This window comes from Xiphophorus hellerii, chromosome 3, assembly GCF_003331165.1.
Source record: "Xiphophorus hellerii strain 12219 chromosome 3, Xiphophorus_hellerii-4.1, whole genome shotgun sequence".
Lineage (NCBI taxonomy): Eukaryota > Metazoa > Chordata > Actinopteri > Cyprinodontiformes > Poeciliidae > Xiphophorus > Xiphophorus hellerii.
In genome coordinates this window covers 1,845,837-1,863,876 of record NC_045674.1, presented here as the reverse complement: position 1 = coordinate 1,863,876, position 18,040 = coordinate 1,845,837, and the positions used below count along the sequence as shown (strand labels likewise).

General features: G+C 39.9%; 1 protein-coding gene and 1 long non-coding RNA gene across 2 annotated transcripts in view; both read left to right on the top strand.

Annotated features, from left to right (window-relative positions):
• The first annotated feature begins 482 nt into the window (after positions 1 to 482).
• Positions 483 to 3,448, top strand: LOC116717306 (uncharacterized). Its single transcript, XR_004338720.1, has 2 exons — positions 483 to 623; positions 2,325 to 3,448. It is a non-coding gene; the product is annotated as an uncharacterized LOC116717306 (long non-coding RNA).
• Positions 3,449 to 3,686: 238 nt separating this feature from the next.
• LOC116717303 (golgin subfamily A member 6-like protein 7) overlaps positions 3,687 to 18,040 on the top strand; it is a 31,110-nt gene continuing 16,756 nt past the window's right edge. Inside the window, exons 1-3 of the mRNA XM_032558572.1 lie at positions 3,687 to 4,243; positions 7,657 to 7,724; positions 9,894 to 9,989. Coding sequence (XP_032414463.1) covers positions 7,658 to 7,724; positions 9,894 to 9,989 — 163 coding nt within the window. The 5' untranslated portion in view covers positions 3,687 to 4,243; position 7,657. The remainder of the gene's footprint in view (positions 4,244 to 7,656; positions 7,725 to 9,893; positions 9,990 to 18,040) is intronic.

The window sequence follows — 18,040 nt, the reverse complement described above, 5'->3', positions numbered from 1 at the left end:
CTTTATCTTCCTAATATAGCTATGAGCAAACTGCAGCTGGGTTTTCTTGTGCCTTTGGGTCAGTGGTTCTGTAGGTGATTGAGTTCAGGCATGGAGACCTTCAGTCCTCAGTCTGTCCTCACTGTGGGACCTTATTGTACTATGACGGCACACAGAGGTTCAGCAACTTCTCCAGCTCCTGGGATTAAGCCTTCTTTTAATTCCTATAATGCTGATTTTGTTAAGTGCTAAATTCACGGCTGATGTACAGCTTGACTGAACTGATGGTCTTCAGAGACAGTTCAGTTATTAAAATATTTCCGAAACTGGAATCCGCACTCAGCAGATAATGGCTCCTGAAATCAACAGGCTGGTGCTGCAGAGTGGGGAGAGCAACGGTCAAGAGAAAACTTTGTGCATAAAAAACAGAAGAGGGGGAAGCAGGCAGTGCATCCGCTAACGGAATAAGGAAGTGGATTTGTTACATCAGAGGCAGAGATGAGGAACTGTGTCGTTCTTTGCCTAACGGAAACCTGGCTCAGCAATAGCATGTCAGACTTAGCCTTCCAGATCATCAGTCTTTGGTTATTCCGAGTGCTCCGTGGCCACCGGTCTGGAAAAACACGGGGAGGAAGACTCTGAATGTAAGTGAATGAAGGATGTGTACGAACTGTGAACTGGTAAAAAGCTGCTGCTCTGAAGCGGTAGAACTTTTGACCATGAAATGTCGGTCATATTATCTATGACGGGAGTTTACTGTATTTGTCACCATAGTTTACATCCTGTCAAGTGCTAATGCAGATAAAGAATCAAAGGAGCTGTATGACTCCGCTAGCTCACTGCAGATAACGCACCCGGAGGTGTTTTATGTGAATGTGGGGGACTTTAATCACGTGAGACTCACGGACACTCTGCCCAGTTTTTACCAGCATGTCAGCTTTCCTACACAGGGAGATAACAGTCTGAACTATGTGTACACTAACATTCCCGGTGCGTACAGAGCTCTTCCTCCCCCACGTTTTGGCCTCCCCAACCACATCTCCATCCTGCTAGCGCCAGCATATCGTCTGCTGATGACACGGATTAGGCCAACGAAGAAGACAGCCACTGTGTGGCCCAAGGGTTCAGCCTCTGTACTGCAGGAGTGCACAGACTGGCAGGTCTTCAGAGAGGCAGCTAGTTGTGAGGGAGAGGTGGACCTGGAGGAATACACCTCCTCTGCTCTGTTCTTCATCTCTAAGTGTGTTGATGATGTCACCACCACCAGGACAGTAACCTGTTACCCGAACCAGAAACCCTGACCGAATGCTGAGGTGAGAGTTCTGCTGAAAGCTAGGGACGCTGCGTTCAGCACAGGTGAGGCATCAGCACTCCAAGAAGTAAGGAAAGAACAGACTGAGGGCATTATGAGGGCCAAAGCCACATACGCCTAGAAGATTCAAGGTCACTTCACCACCAACGACCCCCAGTGCACGTGGGAGGTCATTAAATGCATCACTAACTACAACATCAGGGATGCACAGTGTCCAAGGGATCCCTCCCTGCCAGATGCACTTAATAAGTTCTACGCTCGTTTGCCCCAGCACCAGACTAATACCACCAACTGGTGACACTCCCCTCTGTGTGACCACAGCAGATCTGAGGCCGTTCCTCCAGGAAATCAACCCCGGTAAGGCTGCAGGCCCCGACAACATCCCAGGGCCGGTACTGAGGGACTGAGCACATCAGCTGTCTGAGGTGTTGATGAACATCTTCAACACCTCACTGTCACTGGCATCTGTGCCCACCTGCTTAAAGATCGCCACTATTGTCCCCCAAGCGCTCCACACTGACAGGTCTGAATGACTACCGACCTATAGCCTTAGCATTGGTAGTCATGAAGTGCTTCGAGAGGCTAGTCATGTCCCACATCAAGGACTCTATCGACAACACTGTGGATCCGCATCAGTACAGGATCCACTACAGGAAGAGCCGCTCCACCTCTGATGCCATCTCATCACACAGCCCTCATCCACCTGGAGAGCAGGAGCTCTTACTGCTCTTTCTGGATTTGAGTAATTTATTTATTGAAAATATATAAGAAATTTTCATTTTAGCCAAAAACCTAATTGTCTGTTTAAGTTGAACAGTCTTAGATGCAGTTGTGAAAACAAGCCCATTTAAATCTTTAAAATCCAATCTTGCAAGTACATACAAGTCCTTCCATTTAATACTAGTTTGGCTTCTCTTTAAATCCGTCTTTAATCATAGAGTGACAAAACATTTAGATGCTGACAGTTATCGGTTTGATGTCAAAGAGCTGTGACTTTATTTTATGTTCTGAGGTTTCTGTTTCTGTTTTATAGGTTCTGGGTGAAGGATGTGTTCTATGCTTATGGACCGCATGTACCGATACTCCCAGAAAGAAATCCCACAGACTGCTGGAAAGAAGTATACTCTGGGTTTCTGAACAGATTCAGCTGTGAGTGTAACGCTCGACTAAGATCCAACTGACTCTTCTCTTAAAGTTTCATGCAGGAGTGCTCAATTGTGTAATGAATTTTTATATATAAATTGTAACATCATGACTTCAATAATCTGCTGGTCATTTTGTCTCTTCATTCTAAGTGTTTATGAACTCTCACCTAATGAACCTGTCTGTGTTGCACAGGCAGGGTTTGATGTTGTTTTTTGCAGGAACCAGATTCTCTCAATCATTCCAGAGCGTTTGTCAGCAACTGACCAATTGGCATCGCAAGTACACACCTCTTATCCGTAGGAACTGACCTCAGACAATATTGACAGTATTTAGCATAGCAAACACACTGCGGTCAGAGAGATTTTGAGAAATAATAGATGTTCAGTGGTGAACCTAACTAAATGACATTACCTAAAGCATACAAAGGGTCTTACTCTATGCACAAATTGAGTCAAAGGAAAGTTTCCACCTAGATGGACAAATAGTTTTAACTTTTCTTATATACAGTATATATAATTAATATAAGGCTCTACCAACAAAAAGGCTTTTAGAACAATATATAAATATGTGACTTTTTGCTTGTATTTGTTTAACAACCCTGGTTGTCATGTATTCTGTGGACCTCATTGTTTGTTATTGCTTTTTGCTCAATTATGTTTCTTAAAGAAAAATATAAATTTTTTCATATGTGGGCTCACTGATATTTTGAAATGTGTACATTGTAATTGTTTTTTAATATAGTTTGTCATGTTGCTTTTCGTATGTCTATTTCTTTTATTCCTCTGATAATTGAGCGAGATGCATAGGTTTTATGTACAATGTGTGCTTTATTTTGAGTACAGTTTGTGTTCTAATTCTAATAACATCTTATTTAAAAAAAAACAATAATGGCACCATTGCACACCAGAACTGAGGGGGGTGATATTTCCTGTCATGGACATAGTATCCAATGTTTCTTTTATTATTAAACAAATACTAATAATATACCATAATATATTCATTACCAAATTATTCTAGTTTATTTTTTATTTTATTTGAAGATAAAATTTTGAGCATTGTTAAATAAAACATAATTATACAAAATTAGATGTATACACATGTATGTGCAGGGTTGAGAAGTTTTGTTAAGCTAGTGCTACAAGTCTGCAGTAGTTGAATCGTTTAAGGATAAAAAATGTCTCCATGCCAGACCAGAGATTTTGTTAGAGATTCAATTATTACTTTATAGAATTTGGACAAAAGGTTTATTAGTTATTTTTTATGGATACCATCATATGTACTGATAAACATCATATGTACTGGTTGGCAGATAAATATGCAAAACAAGCAACAAAAAATAGTTAAATTGATATATTGGTAACAATCAGTAAAGGAGAAATCAAAGCAGTGGGAATAAGAAAGATTTGGCAGGTGGCTTTACAGCATTCAAAGAAAAGTTGGTGTCATGAGAACAGGACGAAACAGAAACAAGGAAACCATTATATCCAGATTACGTTTTGATCATACCGGGTTAAATACTACTTTATTTAAAATGGGAAAACATCCAACAGGAAAATGTGATATTTGTTTTCAAGAAGAGAGAGTAAAACATGTTTTGTTGATCTGTTCCAAATATTTTTGTTGAGAGAAGGGAATTAGTATATAGACAAGACAATAAATTACAGTCCGTTCCACACTTCATACCAGTTGGTGGCGGTAATGCACCAATTTGATTGCCTGCCAACCGGCAACAACCGTCAAAGAAGAAGAAGATGACGTCAGCATCGCAGCAAATCCATTACTGAAGACTGATTTCTGTTTTCACAGGTGGGTTAAATGCACAACAGATAATCAATGTCCTTGTAAGTTCAGGACATTGTTTTATTGATATCGATTCTATTTTGAGATATTTCTGTGTATTAGAAGTGACTGTTTACTGCCGCTAGCCTAGATGCTAACTACCGTTATAAACACGATGGATGTTATTTTTTAATTTCTGTCATGCGCACAGCGCTGGGGAGCGAAAAGACGACAATTTTACGTGCCGCTTACGCGATTCCGTTAATAAAATGAAACCTGGAGATGTAGGTATTATTAATTTATTGCAGTTCGCCGCTTCAAGGGAAAATAACGCAGAAAAACCGTTGAAGAACTTGCTCCAAACCACTCGTTCATTGTTCTCGGTCCCTGTGTTTGCTTCGCTACGCAGACCCGTTGCCATAGAAATGACTGACAACAGTTACACTATTATATCAATATTCAACAGTAAAATCCGTTGCTTATGTATTAACCCCAAATTAAGGCTGTTGCTAGTGGGTTTACCCCTTGTGCCCAGTGCAGCACTGAAAAACTTCAGTCCCCGTCCACCTGCTGAATGGACGCCCTTCCGGTCTGTATAAATAACGGTCAGAGCGGACAATCAGCTCCCAGATTGATTTATTCTCCATCTATTTAGGAACCAGTGAGGCCCATTGCTGTTTCCAATAGGGTTTGTCATTTAAGGCTATTTCTGTGGGGTTAAAGGCAAAGCAGGATGTAGTCTATGCCTCACTGGTTCCGTCCAGACCACAACGTGAAGCATCCGCTCGGACGTAGCAGAACCAGACTCAGCCTCCTGAATGCGTAATTACGCACTCCAGAGAGGAGAATAATGTCTGGTTGAGGACGCTGAGATAGCAGAGCTGCTGCTGTGAACAGTAACAACGAAAGTTACGAACTGTAACAGTGAAGATGAGCAGAGCAGGTCAACAACTTGTGCTTTGTAACACCGGTATGAGGAGGATGAACCGGTTAACACTCCTGTGGTAAACTCTGGTGTTTACAGAAAGCAGGCAATATAACTGGACCTTCAACTCAACCATCTGCACCCAGTTCAGGTTTATCATGATTGCGGATTGTATTTATTTGTATTTTAATATTCTTGCGAATCACTCTACGTAATTACAATGAAATGGTTTGTAAATCGCCTCAGCCCAAAGCTGTTACAGCAGCTGATGTTTCTAAATAAAAACATGTGAACTAACTTTGCTCAGTCTGTTTCCAGTCTTTATTGAATTTGCCTGCAATTACTTTTCAAATCCAGAAGATGTCACTCAAGTGACACAACAACACAATGTCGACACAGTATGGGAAATGTGCCAGACACCCAATGAGGCCTCATAAGAATCAGAAGCACAAACAATACTCTGGTATCTGGCATTATTGGTAGTTTCTTCTTCTGTGGATTGTAGGAAGATGATATGTTTTGCGTCACAGTACGCATGATCTGCTTTCAGAAAAGATCCATTTATTCTGTTCACAAGATAACGGACACCAGTATGTTTTAGAACCACTCTGGAACCCGTTCTCAAACCGTGCCATTGTCAAAGAAAACATTTGCTATTTTTGTGTAAATATACAGTACAAACACAACAAAACTCTTCCATTTTGTTGTCATGTAAACAGAACCATAGTTTTCTCTTTCTATGCTGACAGGACAAAGTTAATGTTTTACATCTGGTTTGATCATCAAATGAGTAACTGGTCGATTGTAAAACATATTATATGCATCAGAGTGTAAACCCTTATGGAGTGAATATATATATTTTATAACCAGGGACCATAGGCGCCGGAACAGGGTGGGTTCAGGGGGCCATTGCCCCCCCTCCCACTTTACGGCCCTGCCCGTCCGCTGGTCCCACCAGACATTTACACAGGCTGCACGCAACTCTGACAATCCGTGACTGACATCTCTTTGTGTTTATATGCAGACAGAGGTACAGATAAAACCTACAGCATTGAGATCTGGACCAAATCTCCAGATCATAACAGTCACCCAAAGGTTTATGCACATGCGGCAGCTTCGGGTCGGGTTGGGATCATGAACCGGTCTGACATCTGAAAAAAGGCTTTGACTCTGATCCGGTCCAGGTCTGAACCAATTCTGCCTAAAAACTGAATAAGATTTCTATATTCGTCACCATTTATAAAACTGACGATGTTTTCTTTGTAATGGCGTTGGGATGAAAAAAAAGGACATCAGGTCCATGTCTGTTTACGGGTCCGGACCAAATGCTCACCCACACTTTGCCTAGAGCAGAACATTTTTGCTCAGGTCAAAAAATAATTGCTTGAATTTGTTTTTTGTTTTTTTTTCTCTTTGCTCTTCCAAAAGCCAATCAACCATCAGTAGCCATAAATATCGATGGCTACTGATGGTTTTCAGGTCTCTGTAAGCTGTTGAAATTCATTTTTGTCTGCTAAGTAACAAGCACATTAAAATTTATTCATGGTGTTTTTCATTTTGTTTGTAATGCAAAAATATTGCCAGCAGTCTGGCGGGTTATCTGTCCCACTCAGAAATCTCTTTCCCGCACAATTTGTGGAACATGCAGCAAATATAATCTGTGCTGCCTTTTGGTTTTAGACCCACAGCATCCAGATAGCGCTGCTGCGCCGCAACGTGATGATGCGCTTTAACCATTAGGTTGCTGCTCTAAATTGGCATTGCTGGAGAATATTTGACTACTATTTTAATATTATGTTCCAAATGTTTGACCAGCCGGGATTTTTGTCGTATCTATCTGTCCTCGGCATAGTTGTATTGAGTATTTTGGACTTGTAATATGTAGCTGAGCTCAGGGGCGCCTGCAGCTGAACGGCTGTACACACTCTGTGGACCTTGAGATTTTCCTTTAACAGAAAAGAATAATTTTTGAATTTTTTAAATTTATTATCTAACCCTCTTTACTAGCCAACAATCATCAAATCTAGCCAGACTGCAGCGCATGGTAGACACAAAAACATTGTCCTCCAGGTAAGCGGTGTTTACTGTTTACTTTGGGGACAAATTGCGGCAAACCCACTGAATTGATTGACAGGTGCCATCATATTAATTGAACAAGTGCGCCCTTGACGTTCAAAGTACGTAACAGAGGTGACAAAACTCCCCAATGCCCCCCCACCTCAAAAGTGAATCCTGCGCTGCTGCCAGGGACAGGAGAATTGAAGAAATGTTTATGAGACAGAGTGAGAGCTCTCTTCTTGGCATGAAAGGTTTGTTACAGAAGCAGACTTGTTTTCCAAAACTGTTTGAGTAAGGAAATGACCCACAGAGCAGCGATAGAGATGCTGCATCACATCCTGACGACTTTTAAAAAGAGGAAGAAGAACCTGCCTGCTTTCCATGAGCTACAGCTGAAATCGCTCAATCAGCTGTTGGACATTTTATAATATCTAAATCTTTGTTTTTTTCTGTAAAGGATGGAGAACAACAGGGATGAAGACTCTTCTACAGTCAATGTCAACAATGCCAAACGTCCTCTTAAATGTAAGTGACTCTATACATATTTAAAATTTTATGAGGATTAAAAAATAACGATGCTATCTAGATGCACTTCATACATTTTTATTCCCTCTATAGGAAGTTACAGTTTCTTAACACGGGTTTTATCAGGAGTTGTTTTTATGTCACATATAAACCTTGAGCCTAGAACAACTAGATTTTAGTGGTACAATAAAAGAAAAATTAACTCGACTTGGAGTATAGACTAAGATTGATGTTCTCAGGGTTCTTATGTTGACATGTAACTTGGTCTGTTGAAATGTTTTTCTTTGAAATAGCTTTTAATTTTAGTAAATGTGACTACTTTCAGTTGACCATTTTCAGTTCTGTATAATCCATAAAATGTTTTGAAAATCTGCTGTGCATAATAATTTGGAACAGTTCATTTTGAGTTTATTTTTGAAAAACAGTAGTGTTATCATTGGGAGGTTCAACAAAAGTTGATTTATACTCTTAATAGGTCATGACTTGAAAATTATACTGACCATCTTTTCCATTGACCATTTAGGAACATCTGAGAAAATATCACTTGTATAATAATTTTGAACACGGTGTACGTAGGCTGCAAAATACAGGTGAGCTACAACAAGAGACAGTGATCGGCGATCGTATTTTTCTCATAAATCGCCCGATTATTCACCAGAACAGAAAAAAGTGGTGTCATTTGCATAGAGAATACTTTTAAAATGTGTAGGTACGTAAAATAGATCATTGATGTATAAAATAAAATGTTTTAGTCCAATGACTGACCCATGGGGTCCTGCACAGTCTATATAATGTGAGTCAGATCTGACATTGTTTATCTCTACAACTCTACTTTTTTGTTTTCGAAATAATTGGAGACCCATTCATATTTAAGGCTTCTACACAATGTTTACTTAACTTTTCTAGCAATATAATGTGAGCAATGGCATCAAAGGCTTTTTAACTTTACGTGTGCCACACATTTCAAACACTTTTAGACTTGAGAGCCCAGGATCTTAGCATGAAAGTGGTATTGGAATTCGCCATTCAGCCACAGCCACACGTTTCATCCACCAGCCGGTGTTCAGAGAACGATTTAGCCTAATGTTGTTATTAAACACATGTTCGAATTTTTATGAATTGTAGAGTAAAAAGGAAGAGAACCAGCAGAAAAACTAAGTATGCATGGGTCAGAGTTGGCTGTGGGGACTGTACGTTTTCACACCAAGTTTGCTGTAACCCAATTTTCTTTGATGCATTAAACATAAGGTGTGGACATATTTATATGTGATTCTTTTTATGTAGTGACAAAAAAATACAAAAAACAATCTCACACTCTTAAAAACAAAAGAAAAGGCAGAAAATGTGCAATATTGTCTGTGATATTATCAAGGTAGATAGACTTAGAGCTGAACCTTCAAAGCCACATAAAGCCAGTTACAAAGTCTCCCTTCTATCACTTGGAGAATATTTCCAAGATTAAAGGACTAATTTTCCAACAAGACCTAGAGAAACTAACCATGCATATCTTTAGTTGTATTGATTACTGCAACAGTGTCTTTACAGGTCTGACTAAAAAGTCAGTTAAATAGCTGCAGCTGATCCACAATGCTGATTCTGACGTTCTCACTTAAAACCAGGAAGACGGAGCACATCTGGTTCCAGTTCTAAAGTTCTTAAACTGACTCAGTGTAGCTCAGAGAACAGACTTCAGAAGTCTTCTGTTAGTTTATGACTAACTGAACGGCTTTGTACCGCACTACATTAAAACTCGTTGTATCAACCTTCCAGACCCATCAGATCCTCTGGTTCTGGTTCTGCTCTGCATCCCCAGAACCAGAACCAAACATGAAGAAGCAGCTTTCAGCTTCTGTGCACCACAAATCTGGAACAAACTTCCAGAAAACTGCAAAACAGCAGAAGCACTGAGTTCCTTTAAGACAAGTCTGGACCCCCACCAGTAATCACTGGAACATTGACCAACATATTTGATGTATTTTGATGATTTTAATGATGGAACTTGACAAAATGTAAAATCTGTTACTGGTTTCACAATTGGTCACAGCATGATGTGTTTATGACGGCTTCACGATGTAAACCACTTTTAACTTCCTCCTTGCTGAAATGTGCTGTACAAATAAACTTGATTGATTGATCAATAATGATATTAATTCCATTTTTTTCTTTCAGTTCAAGGAGTTTTAGCAACAACAGTCCAGCACTCTTTTCTGTTGTTGGTGTGTTTGGGGGTGTTAAGTGTCGTGCTGGCTGCAAAAGTCGTCTACAGTAAGTTTCATTTCAACAGAATACATTTTAAGTAGCTTCCTTTATGTCAAGTTTTTACAGGTTTAGAGACGATTTAGAGCAAACTTTCAGACTGAGGACCACTTTACACATTTAACAAACACTCATGGACCACCAAACTTGAAAATGACCCACAATAACACAACTTGAAATGAAAATATTAGTGTCTTATTGTCATAACAATAATAGACTTATTGTTATTTTCTCTGTTCATTCTAATGAGAAGAGTGGTGTTGTTTTGTAAATGTGACTGGTCACAGCAAAACAATGAACCAGTCTACCTGTTGTGACTTGTTTATAGAGTCTGAAAGTGTGGATTCTAAGCTTTGCAATAATCTCAAACACATAGTCAAAGAAGTTGTGTGTATTAATAGCGTTTTAGAGATATTTGTAATTTAGAATCACAATAAAAGAAAAATGAACTTGAATTGCTTTGGCAGAAACAAAAATCTTTATCTGCACCATTAAGTCTAAAAATGTTCCACTAATTTCTATCAATTGTATTTATTTACTGATTAAATCATTTTTAATTAAACAAACAAACAGCTGACGTGTGAGCACAGCATTATGAGCAAACAAAGTGGTAAAAAACAAAGACTAATTGAGACTGGAGTCTTACCATTCAGCAAACAGAAAAGAGGAGGTTAACAAATAATTTAGCTCTGTATAATGTTTGCACATGTTCTCTCTAACCTACTGATTGTTTAATTTGAAAACCTGTTGGAAATAAATAAAGTGAATCTAATCAAAGAACCATTCAGATGAATTGAATCACTGATGAATGACACATCAGTGCTCTCTCAGCAAGTATGACTTGGCTTCCTCTGATCATATAAGTAGTCCTGGCATTGATTTCTTTCCACCGGTATTTTCAGTTTTTCTTTTGAGTGACCCGGTTTTAAGCCATTTATCCATTATTATTTTAGCCACAGTCTTTTGGTACGCTAAGTTACACTTTGAGCTGACATTACACCAAATAAAAGGATCATTTACATGCAGTAACTTGTGGACCTTTAGGGGGCGCCCACGGACCACCAGTGGTCCAGGGATCAGAGTGCGAGAAAGACTAGTTTTGAGCATTGGGATACAAGTGTCTAACAGTAGGAGGGGTTATGAAGGCTGATAAAAAGTCAGGGACACTGAAGTGTCATCAAGAATCAATTTAACTTAATGCTGCCCAGCTTGAAACATATCAAAGTGTTAAAGTTTAAAATGGAAAATCTACAGGCATAGTCGTGGAGAGGATGATGTCTGGTTTTTGAACCTCATTATTTAATTTTTGCTTTTCTTAGATGATGTGGTTCTTTTGGTTTGTTCAGGCCATGGCTTCCACCATGCACTGGACAGTAAACTCCTCTAAGTCTGAGGCCTGGATCCTGCGCGCTCTCAGTTCAGTGTAGTCTCTGCCTTAAGTGGATGAGCTTAAGGATATTGGCATCTTGTTCATGATGGATGAAAAATCAGCCCAATTATTGTCAAGACTTCCAACAAAAAATCGCCACACAAGCATCAGGGTTTCCGTTCGCTAGTGAAAGGTAGTAAATTAAATGAGCTCAAATTAAGGCCAGTAACTGAAGGTAGTAAATTTTTCATCATCCCTTCAAAATATTTTTAATTTTCCATTGATGCTCACTTATTGTTTTAAGTTCGTTTTACTAAAATCTGTATAAAAAATTATAACTATCGTACTGGCAGGACTCCAAGCTGCTGTGCGCATGCGTTGTGTTGGAACCGCCTAATCATTAGGCGGTTCCAACACAACCGCCTAACACAACCGGGGTGTCAAACGTACGGCCCGCGGGCCGGAACCGGCCCGCCGAACGGTTTAGTCCAGCCCGCTGGCTAAATGCATTATCATTATTCAACAACGATTATTGAAAAAAACATGTACTTCGTTTAATTTAAAATCTGCAGTTCCTATATTATCCACGAGGGGCGCTGTGTTTTATTCAGAGTGGACAACATGATGCAACACTGCATCGGAACTAACAGCAGATGGCAGCACTGAGCTTCAGGTCCTGTAAATTGCTTTACCAGCTTTTTACTTTGGTCCTGGCAGCCTCATCAGCGAAATGTCTTTGTCAAAAAAGAGAAAGGTAGACACAGAGTGTCGGATTTTTCAAGAAAAATGGACTTCTTCGTTCACGGAGGTGAATGGAAAACCCGTGCGCCTTGTGTGTCTGCAGCAGGTTTCGGTGCTTAAGGAATACAATATTCGGCGCCACTATGAAACTCAGCATGGCGAAAAATACAAGCACTTTAACGGAGAACTGAGAAAACAGAAGATAAATGAAATGTTGACGGGTCTGAGGAAACAGCAATCTGTTTTCACCCGGAGTCCAGAGGCCAGTGATGCTGCGGTGAAAGCCAGCTAGCTAATTGCTAGCCAAATAGCGTTAGCATCAAAGCCTTACTGTTCGTCAAGAACTGCATGCTGAAGGCTGCCGAAATTGTGTGTCCTGAGAAGCGACAAGCTTTTGCCAATATTAGCTTGACCAGAAATACCGTGGCAGACAGAATTTCGGAACTATCGGCAGATTTGGAAACCAACTCAAACGCAAAACGGAGTCATTTCTCGCATTTTCTGTTGCAATTGATGAGAGTACTGATATTGCGGACGTCTCTCAACTGGCCATATTCGTTCGTGGAGTTGACGAGACGTTGACTGTCACAGAGGAGCGTTGTTGGAGCGCTGGACGGAGTCGGGGTGGACTGGTCCCGCGCCGTAAGCCTGGCTACTGATGGTGCGCAGTCAATGATTGGGAAAAAGACAGGTGTTGTGACAAAGTTCAGAGAGAAAGTACAAGCTGCAAATAAAGGGGGTGAGTTTTGGACATTTCATTGTATTTTGCATCAGGAGGCATTATGCTGCAAGTCGTTAAAAATGGATCACGTCATGGAGGTGGTTGTCCGAACTGTTAATTTCATCCGAGGCAGAGCTCTCAATCATCGTCAGGGACAGAATTCTCAGTTTTTCGCTCACCATTCACAGTCAGAGCTTCGGATGTGCCCGTTGACATGCAACTTGAAATCATTGATTTGCAGCGTGATGTGGAATTGAAGGACAAATTTGCATCAGTTGGCTTGGACACATTTTACAAGTATCTCCTACCAGGATATCCTAAACTGACAGCACTGGCTGCAAAAATGTTGTCCATGTTTGGGACTACCTACCTTTGTGAGCAAATTTTTTCACTAATGAATATAAATAAAACAAAGCTGCGCTCAAAGCTCACACATAAGCACTTAAATGAGACTCTGAAATTGGCTGCTGCTCAGGACATGATGCCTGATATTGATGTACCTGTCCAGGCTAAAAGACGCCAAGTTTCAGGGGCAAAAACTGAGTAAAACTAAATCCTATGGAATGTTACTGTCAACGTTGCACTATTAAAAATTACAGCTTTGAATATTTGCTGAATTAATTCTGTTAAAGTTAGTGCTAGTCAGTAACAGATTTACAACAAAAGAGTTTTGTTGAGTAAAATATTTCTCATGCATGCAATACATGTTATGTATGTAAGTTTTTCTATATGTATAGATTTTATGCATCAACAAGAACGGTGACAAATGTACTTAATCAAATATCTGTTTAAAGCAGCTGACACTTAAGATTTCAAATGTGTGAAGCCAGACAATTTGTTCAAATTGATTCCCAGATGTGAAAAATTGATTTTAAATCATTTATTAATTTTTATCTGTTTGATGTATTATGTCATGCAGGACAGTGTTTTTAAGTTCCAAAAACTGTGAATAAATGTTTTGCAACATTGTACAATCACTGTGATCAGTTCTTATGCATAATGCACTTAAATAAATGTAAAAGTAGTGTTGAAATTGCACATGCTTTTCTTAAAAACTCTGAGCTTTTTCATAATATATTTTGTAAAAGTGAAATTTGTTTAATATAAAAATCAACAAGTCCACTTTTATTAGTTCTATTTAATTTTGCAATGAGTTTACTTGTGTGGCCCCCTTGAGATCAGATTAAGCTGTATGCGGCCCCTAAACCAAAATGAGTTTGACACCCCTGGCCTAATGTGTTGAGACTAGCTAGTCATTTTGCGCTTCGCCATGGGAAAATAAGTTTTCACAACTTTGGCTCGATGATCCGATGGTGCCAGATGTAGCGATGTAACTTCAAACTCCAGCTCAGCTACGAGCTAAAGTTTTACCAGCGACGCGACGGGAGCTGCAGACAGGCAGCATTAGGGAAATAAAGGGTTAGATTCAGAAGAGTGATTTTTATTGTTTAATTAGGCCCGAGCAGTAAAGCGCTGCGAAGGCCTATTGTATCTGTACTGTTTCTTATTCTTATTTTTCTGCCCCCCCAAAGAGGCGCCTTTTTGGGGGCTTTATCATATTCAAAAACTCACCAAACTTGGCGGTCGCGACTAGGCGGTTTAAAAATTTTGAATTTTAAGGTCGTCGCAAAAATTGCAAAAAAAATTGCTCAACAGCGTCAACTAGCAATTTTCAAGAGACCCTTTGCTATTCATTTACTTCATCGTAGAGACATGAAATTTGGTACACATGTAGAGCTCACCAAGACATTCAAAATTTACAATTACTGTTATAGGTCAAGTGTCACAGGAAGTCGGCCATTTTGGATTGAAGGTCCCATTTTGACCCCGATTTTGACATTTACAGCCTTCGTATTTGATCGAACTCCTCCTAGGGATTTCGATTGATCGGCTTCAAACTCGGTCAGTCTGATCATAAGGCATGTCTGATTTAAAGTTATCAAATTGGTGAGTTTTGGAGCATGTTGAAGGGGGGTTAGCAGGGGTCAAAGTTCACCTACTCGCCTTGAAACACGAAACTCTTATATTTCCTATACAAAAACACATAGAGGGACCGAACTTTCAGTGATTGATCGTCATCGGGTGTCCTATAATACCCTGTGGTGAAATGATGACATCACTTAGGCCACGCCCCCTGAGAACAGGAAGTGTCATGTTTTACTGTGAACGGTCGCTATCTTAGCCCTTTGACCTAATCAACATGAAACTGTGTCCAGAGACAGAAGACATGTTGGTGTGTTGTGGATTCCAACCCCGACCGGCTTTGACATAGCAGGTGGGCGTGGCGAAGTGACCTGTAACGCCGTTGCCATACGTTTGGCTCTGAATTCCACAATTTCGGGCCCAGGTGCTCCAAACTCACTAGGATGGATCCCTATCCACCCACCGACAGGAATTCATAACAAATTTGGTGGGCGTGGCCTAATTTCTCTATAACGCCCCCTAGGAGATTTTAAATGATCAGCCCCAAGCCATGCTTTAACCTAGAATTACCAAACTTGGTACACATGTGTATCTTGTCAGGACGTACAAAAAAGTCTCATAGAGCCATGGTCTAAACCAGGGGTCGGCAACCTTTTCTATTCAAAGAGCCATTTGGGACCGCCTCCCAATAAAAAGAAAGCACTTGGAGCCACAACCCATTTTGACGTCATATATATATAAAACCTACTGTATATGCTATGTACAAAAATCGATACTATGTTGCGTTTATGAAATCAACGAACTGCTGCAGAGAACACAAAATTTTATTTCTGCATGTAACAAAACGCATTTTACACTTTGTTGATGCTCAATTTCAAACAAAATACCCTCTGTCTATTTGGGTCTTTGTATTTAAGAAATAAAAATCGAAACTTACCCAACCCGCACTGAAGGAAAAATAGAAACAGAATGCAGTCACCTGTCCTCCTCTTATTCAGGAGATAAACATCAAAACTTATCCAAATATTATCCACCGGCACTGAACGAACCAAGCAAACCAAAAAATGCGCAGTCTGCTTCTGTGTCCCGTAGTACGGAGCCCCCTAGGGGACATGGGGAATTTTTTTCTTTTGCGTTCCCTCGCAAAACTTTTGCGTTCCCTCGCAATACTGTACTGGTCAGTTATGCAGCATCATTGAATACTGTAAGCCTTTCCTACGGTGGGCGCCGTACTTTATGCTTTAATGGTTATGTGAGGTTTTTCCATGAATGTTAGTATCTTTTTGTGAAATATCTGAAGTTTTATATCTTTCTTTAGGATAGAAAGGCACCACAAACCTACGATATAAACAGAAACCTTCCGTAGGAAAGAAATAAAAATACATCCTAATTTGGACTATTTCTGAGTTATTATCGCGGGTATAAATCATCTGACAGTTTTGATTGTGTCTCTGTTGTGTTCGTAGTCTGAATGGTTTAAAGAGCTGCTTTCAGTCCCGCTCCATCTTCGCCTTAACAGACATAAACATGCAGTAAATAAATCGATTTTCAATCAGTGTTTTGCACCAAACAGTTTTTACTATTAACAAGTTTTTATTATTAAAAACACGACAAACTAATGATGGTAAAGGGCCGCACTGGGTTAACTCGGGGAATCTCATCTGTGTGTGTATCAATCAACTCCAAACCTTTTCTTTGTTCTGTCACAATTATCAATTTATTCCATTTTGATGATCAGGCTCCAAACTTTGCAAGGACTGACCGCCCCGCTCACCGCTTCCTCAGACACACAAAGCCAGTATCCTTCCCATTCATACCTGGTGACGTCACTCCCACGTCGACACACCTAAGTGTCAAAGCCGCTGCTCCGCTGCTCCTGTCATATCAATAATTACTTATTTCATTCATATGGCTCTTACAGAGTCCCAGTGAAATCTTATTTATTATTATTAACTGTTTGGTGCAAAACACTGATTGAAAATCGATTTATTTTTTCCTGCATGTTTATGTCTGTTAAGGCGAAGATGGAGCGGCACTGAAAGCAGCTCTTTAAACCATTAAGACTAGAACAACAGAGACACAATCAAAACTGTCAGATGATTTATTACCCTCGATAATAACTCAGAAATAGTCCAAATCATAATGTGTTTTTATTTCTTTCCTACTTACGGAAGGTTTCTGTTTATATTGTAGGTTTGTGGTGCCTTTCTATCCTAAAGAAATATATAAAACTTCAGATATTTCACAAAAAGATTCTAACATTCATGGAAAAACCTCACATAACCTTATATTAAAGCAGAAAATACGGCGCCCACCGTAAGAAAGGCTTACAGGATTCAATTATGCTGCATAACTGACCAGTACAGTATTACGAGGGAATGCAAAAGTTTTGCGAGGGAACGCAAAAGAAAAAAATCCCCCATGTCCCCTAGGGGGCTCCGTACGCTTCAGCCTTCTGCATCAGCTCCGAAACGGCCTTTTTTCTCTCCTCTCCCTCGGGATATTTTTTAGCAAAGACAGAGTGTTTGCTCTTGAAATGTCTTTCAACATTTGACTTCTTGTTGTTTGCCAGTCTTTCGCCACATATTAAGCAGAAGGTGAACCAGTTTCATCAGCGGTGAAAGCAAAATGATCTGTCCACGTAGCATTAAATGTTCTGCCATCTTCAGAATGTTTCCTTTTCTTGGATTTATTCATGATGTATCTTCCAGGCAAGGATCAAAAAGTCAATAAATCAGTGCGCTAAAAAAATGCGGTCTGCCAGACATGTGGGGTTCACCAGGAATGCCTGTCGCACATCGGCGGACATGACGTATATTTTGGGTGCTAAAAATGTTCAAAACTTTTGTTTTAATGTTACAAGTTTACCATAATCTTCAGATTTAGAAATTTATTTTTAAATGATTTTAATTTATAATTTTTTAATGATTTAATTTTAATAAAATATTCTATTTCTCAAAGTCACTGGGAGCCACAACAGAAGGATGAAAGAGCCACACATGGCTCCGGAGCCATTGGTTGCCGACCCCTGGTCTAAACCCAACAGGAAGTCGGCCATTTTGGATTGAAGGTCCGATTTTGTCCCCAATTTAGACGTTTACAGCCTTCGTATTTGATCGAACTCCTCCTAGGGATTTTGATTGATCGGCTTCAAACTCGGTCAGTCTGATCAAAAGGCATGGCCAATTAAAAGTTATCAAAACGGTGAGTGCATGAGCATGCTGGAGGGGGGTTACCAGGGGTCAAAGTTCACCTACTCGCCATGAAACACGAAACTGTTATATATCCTGGACAGAAACACAGAGA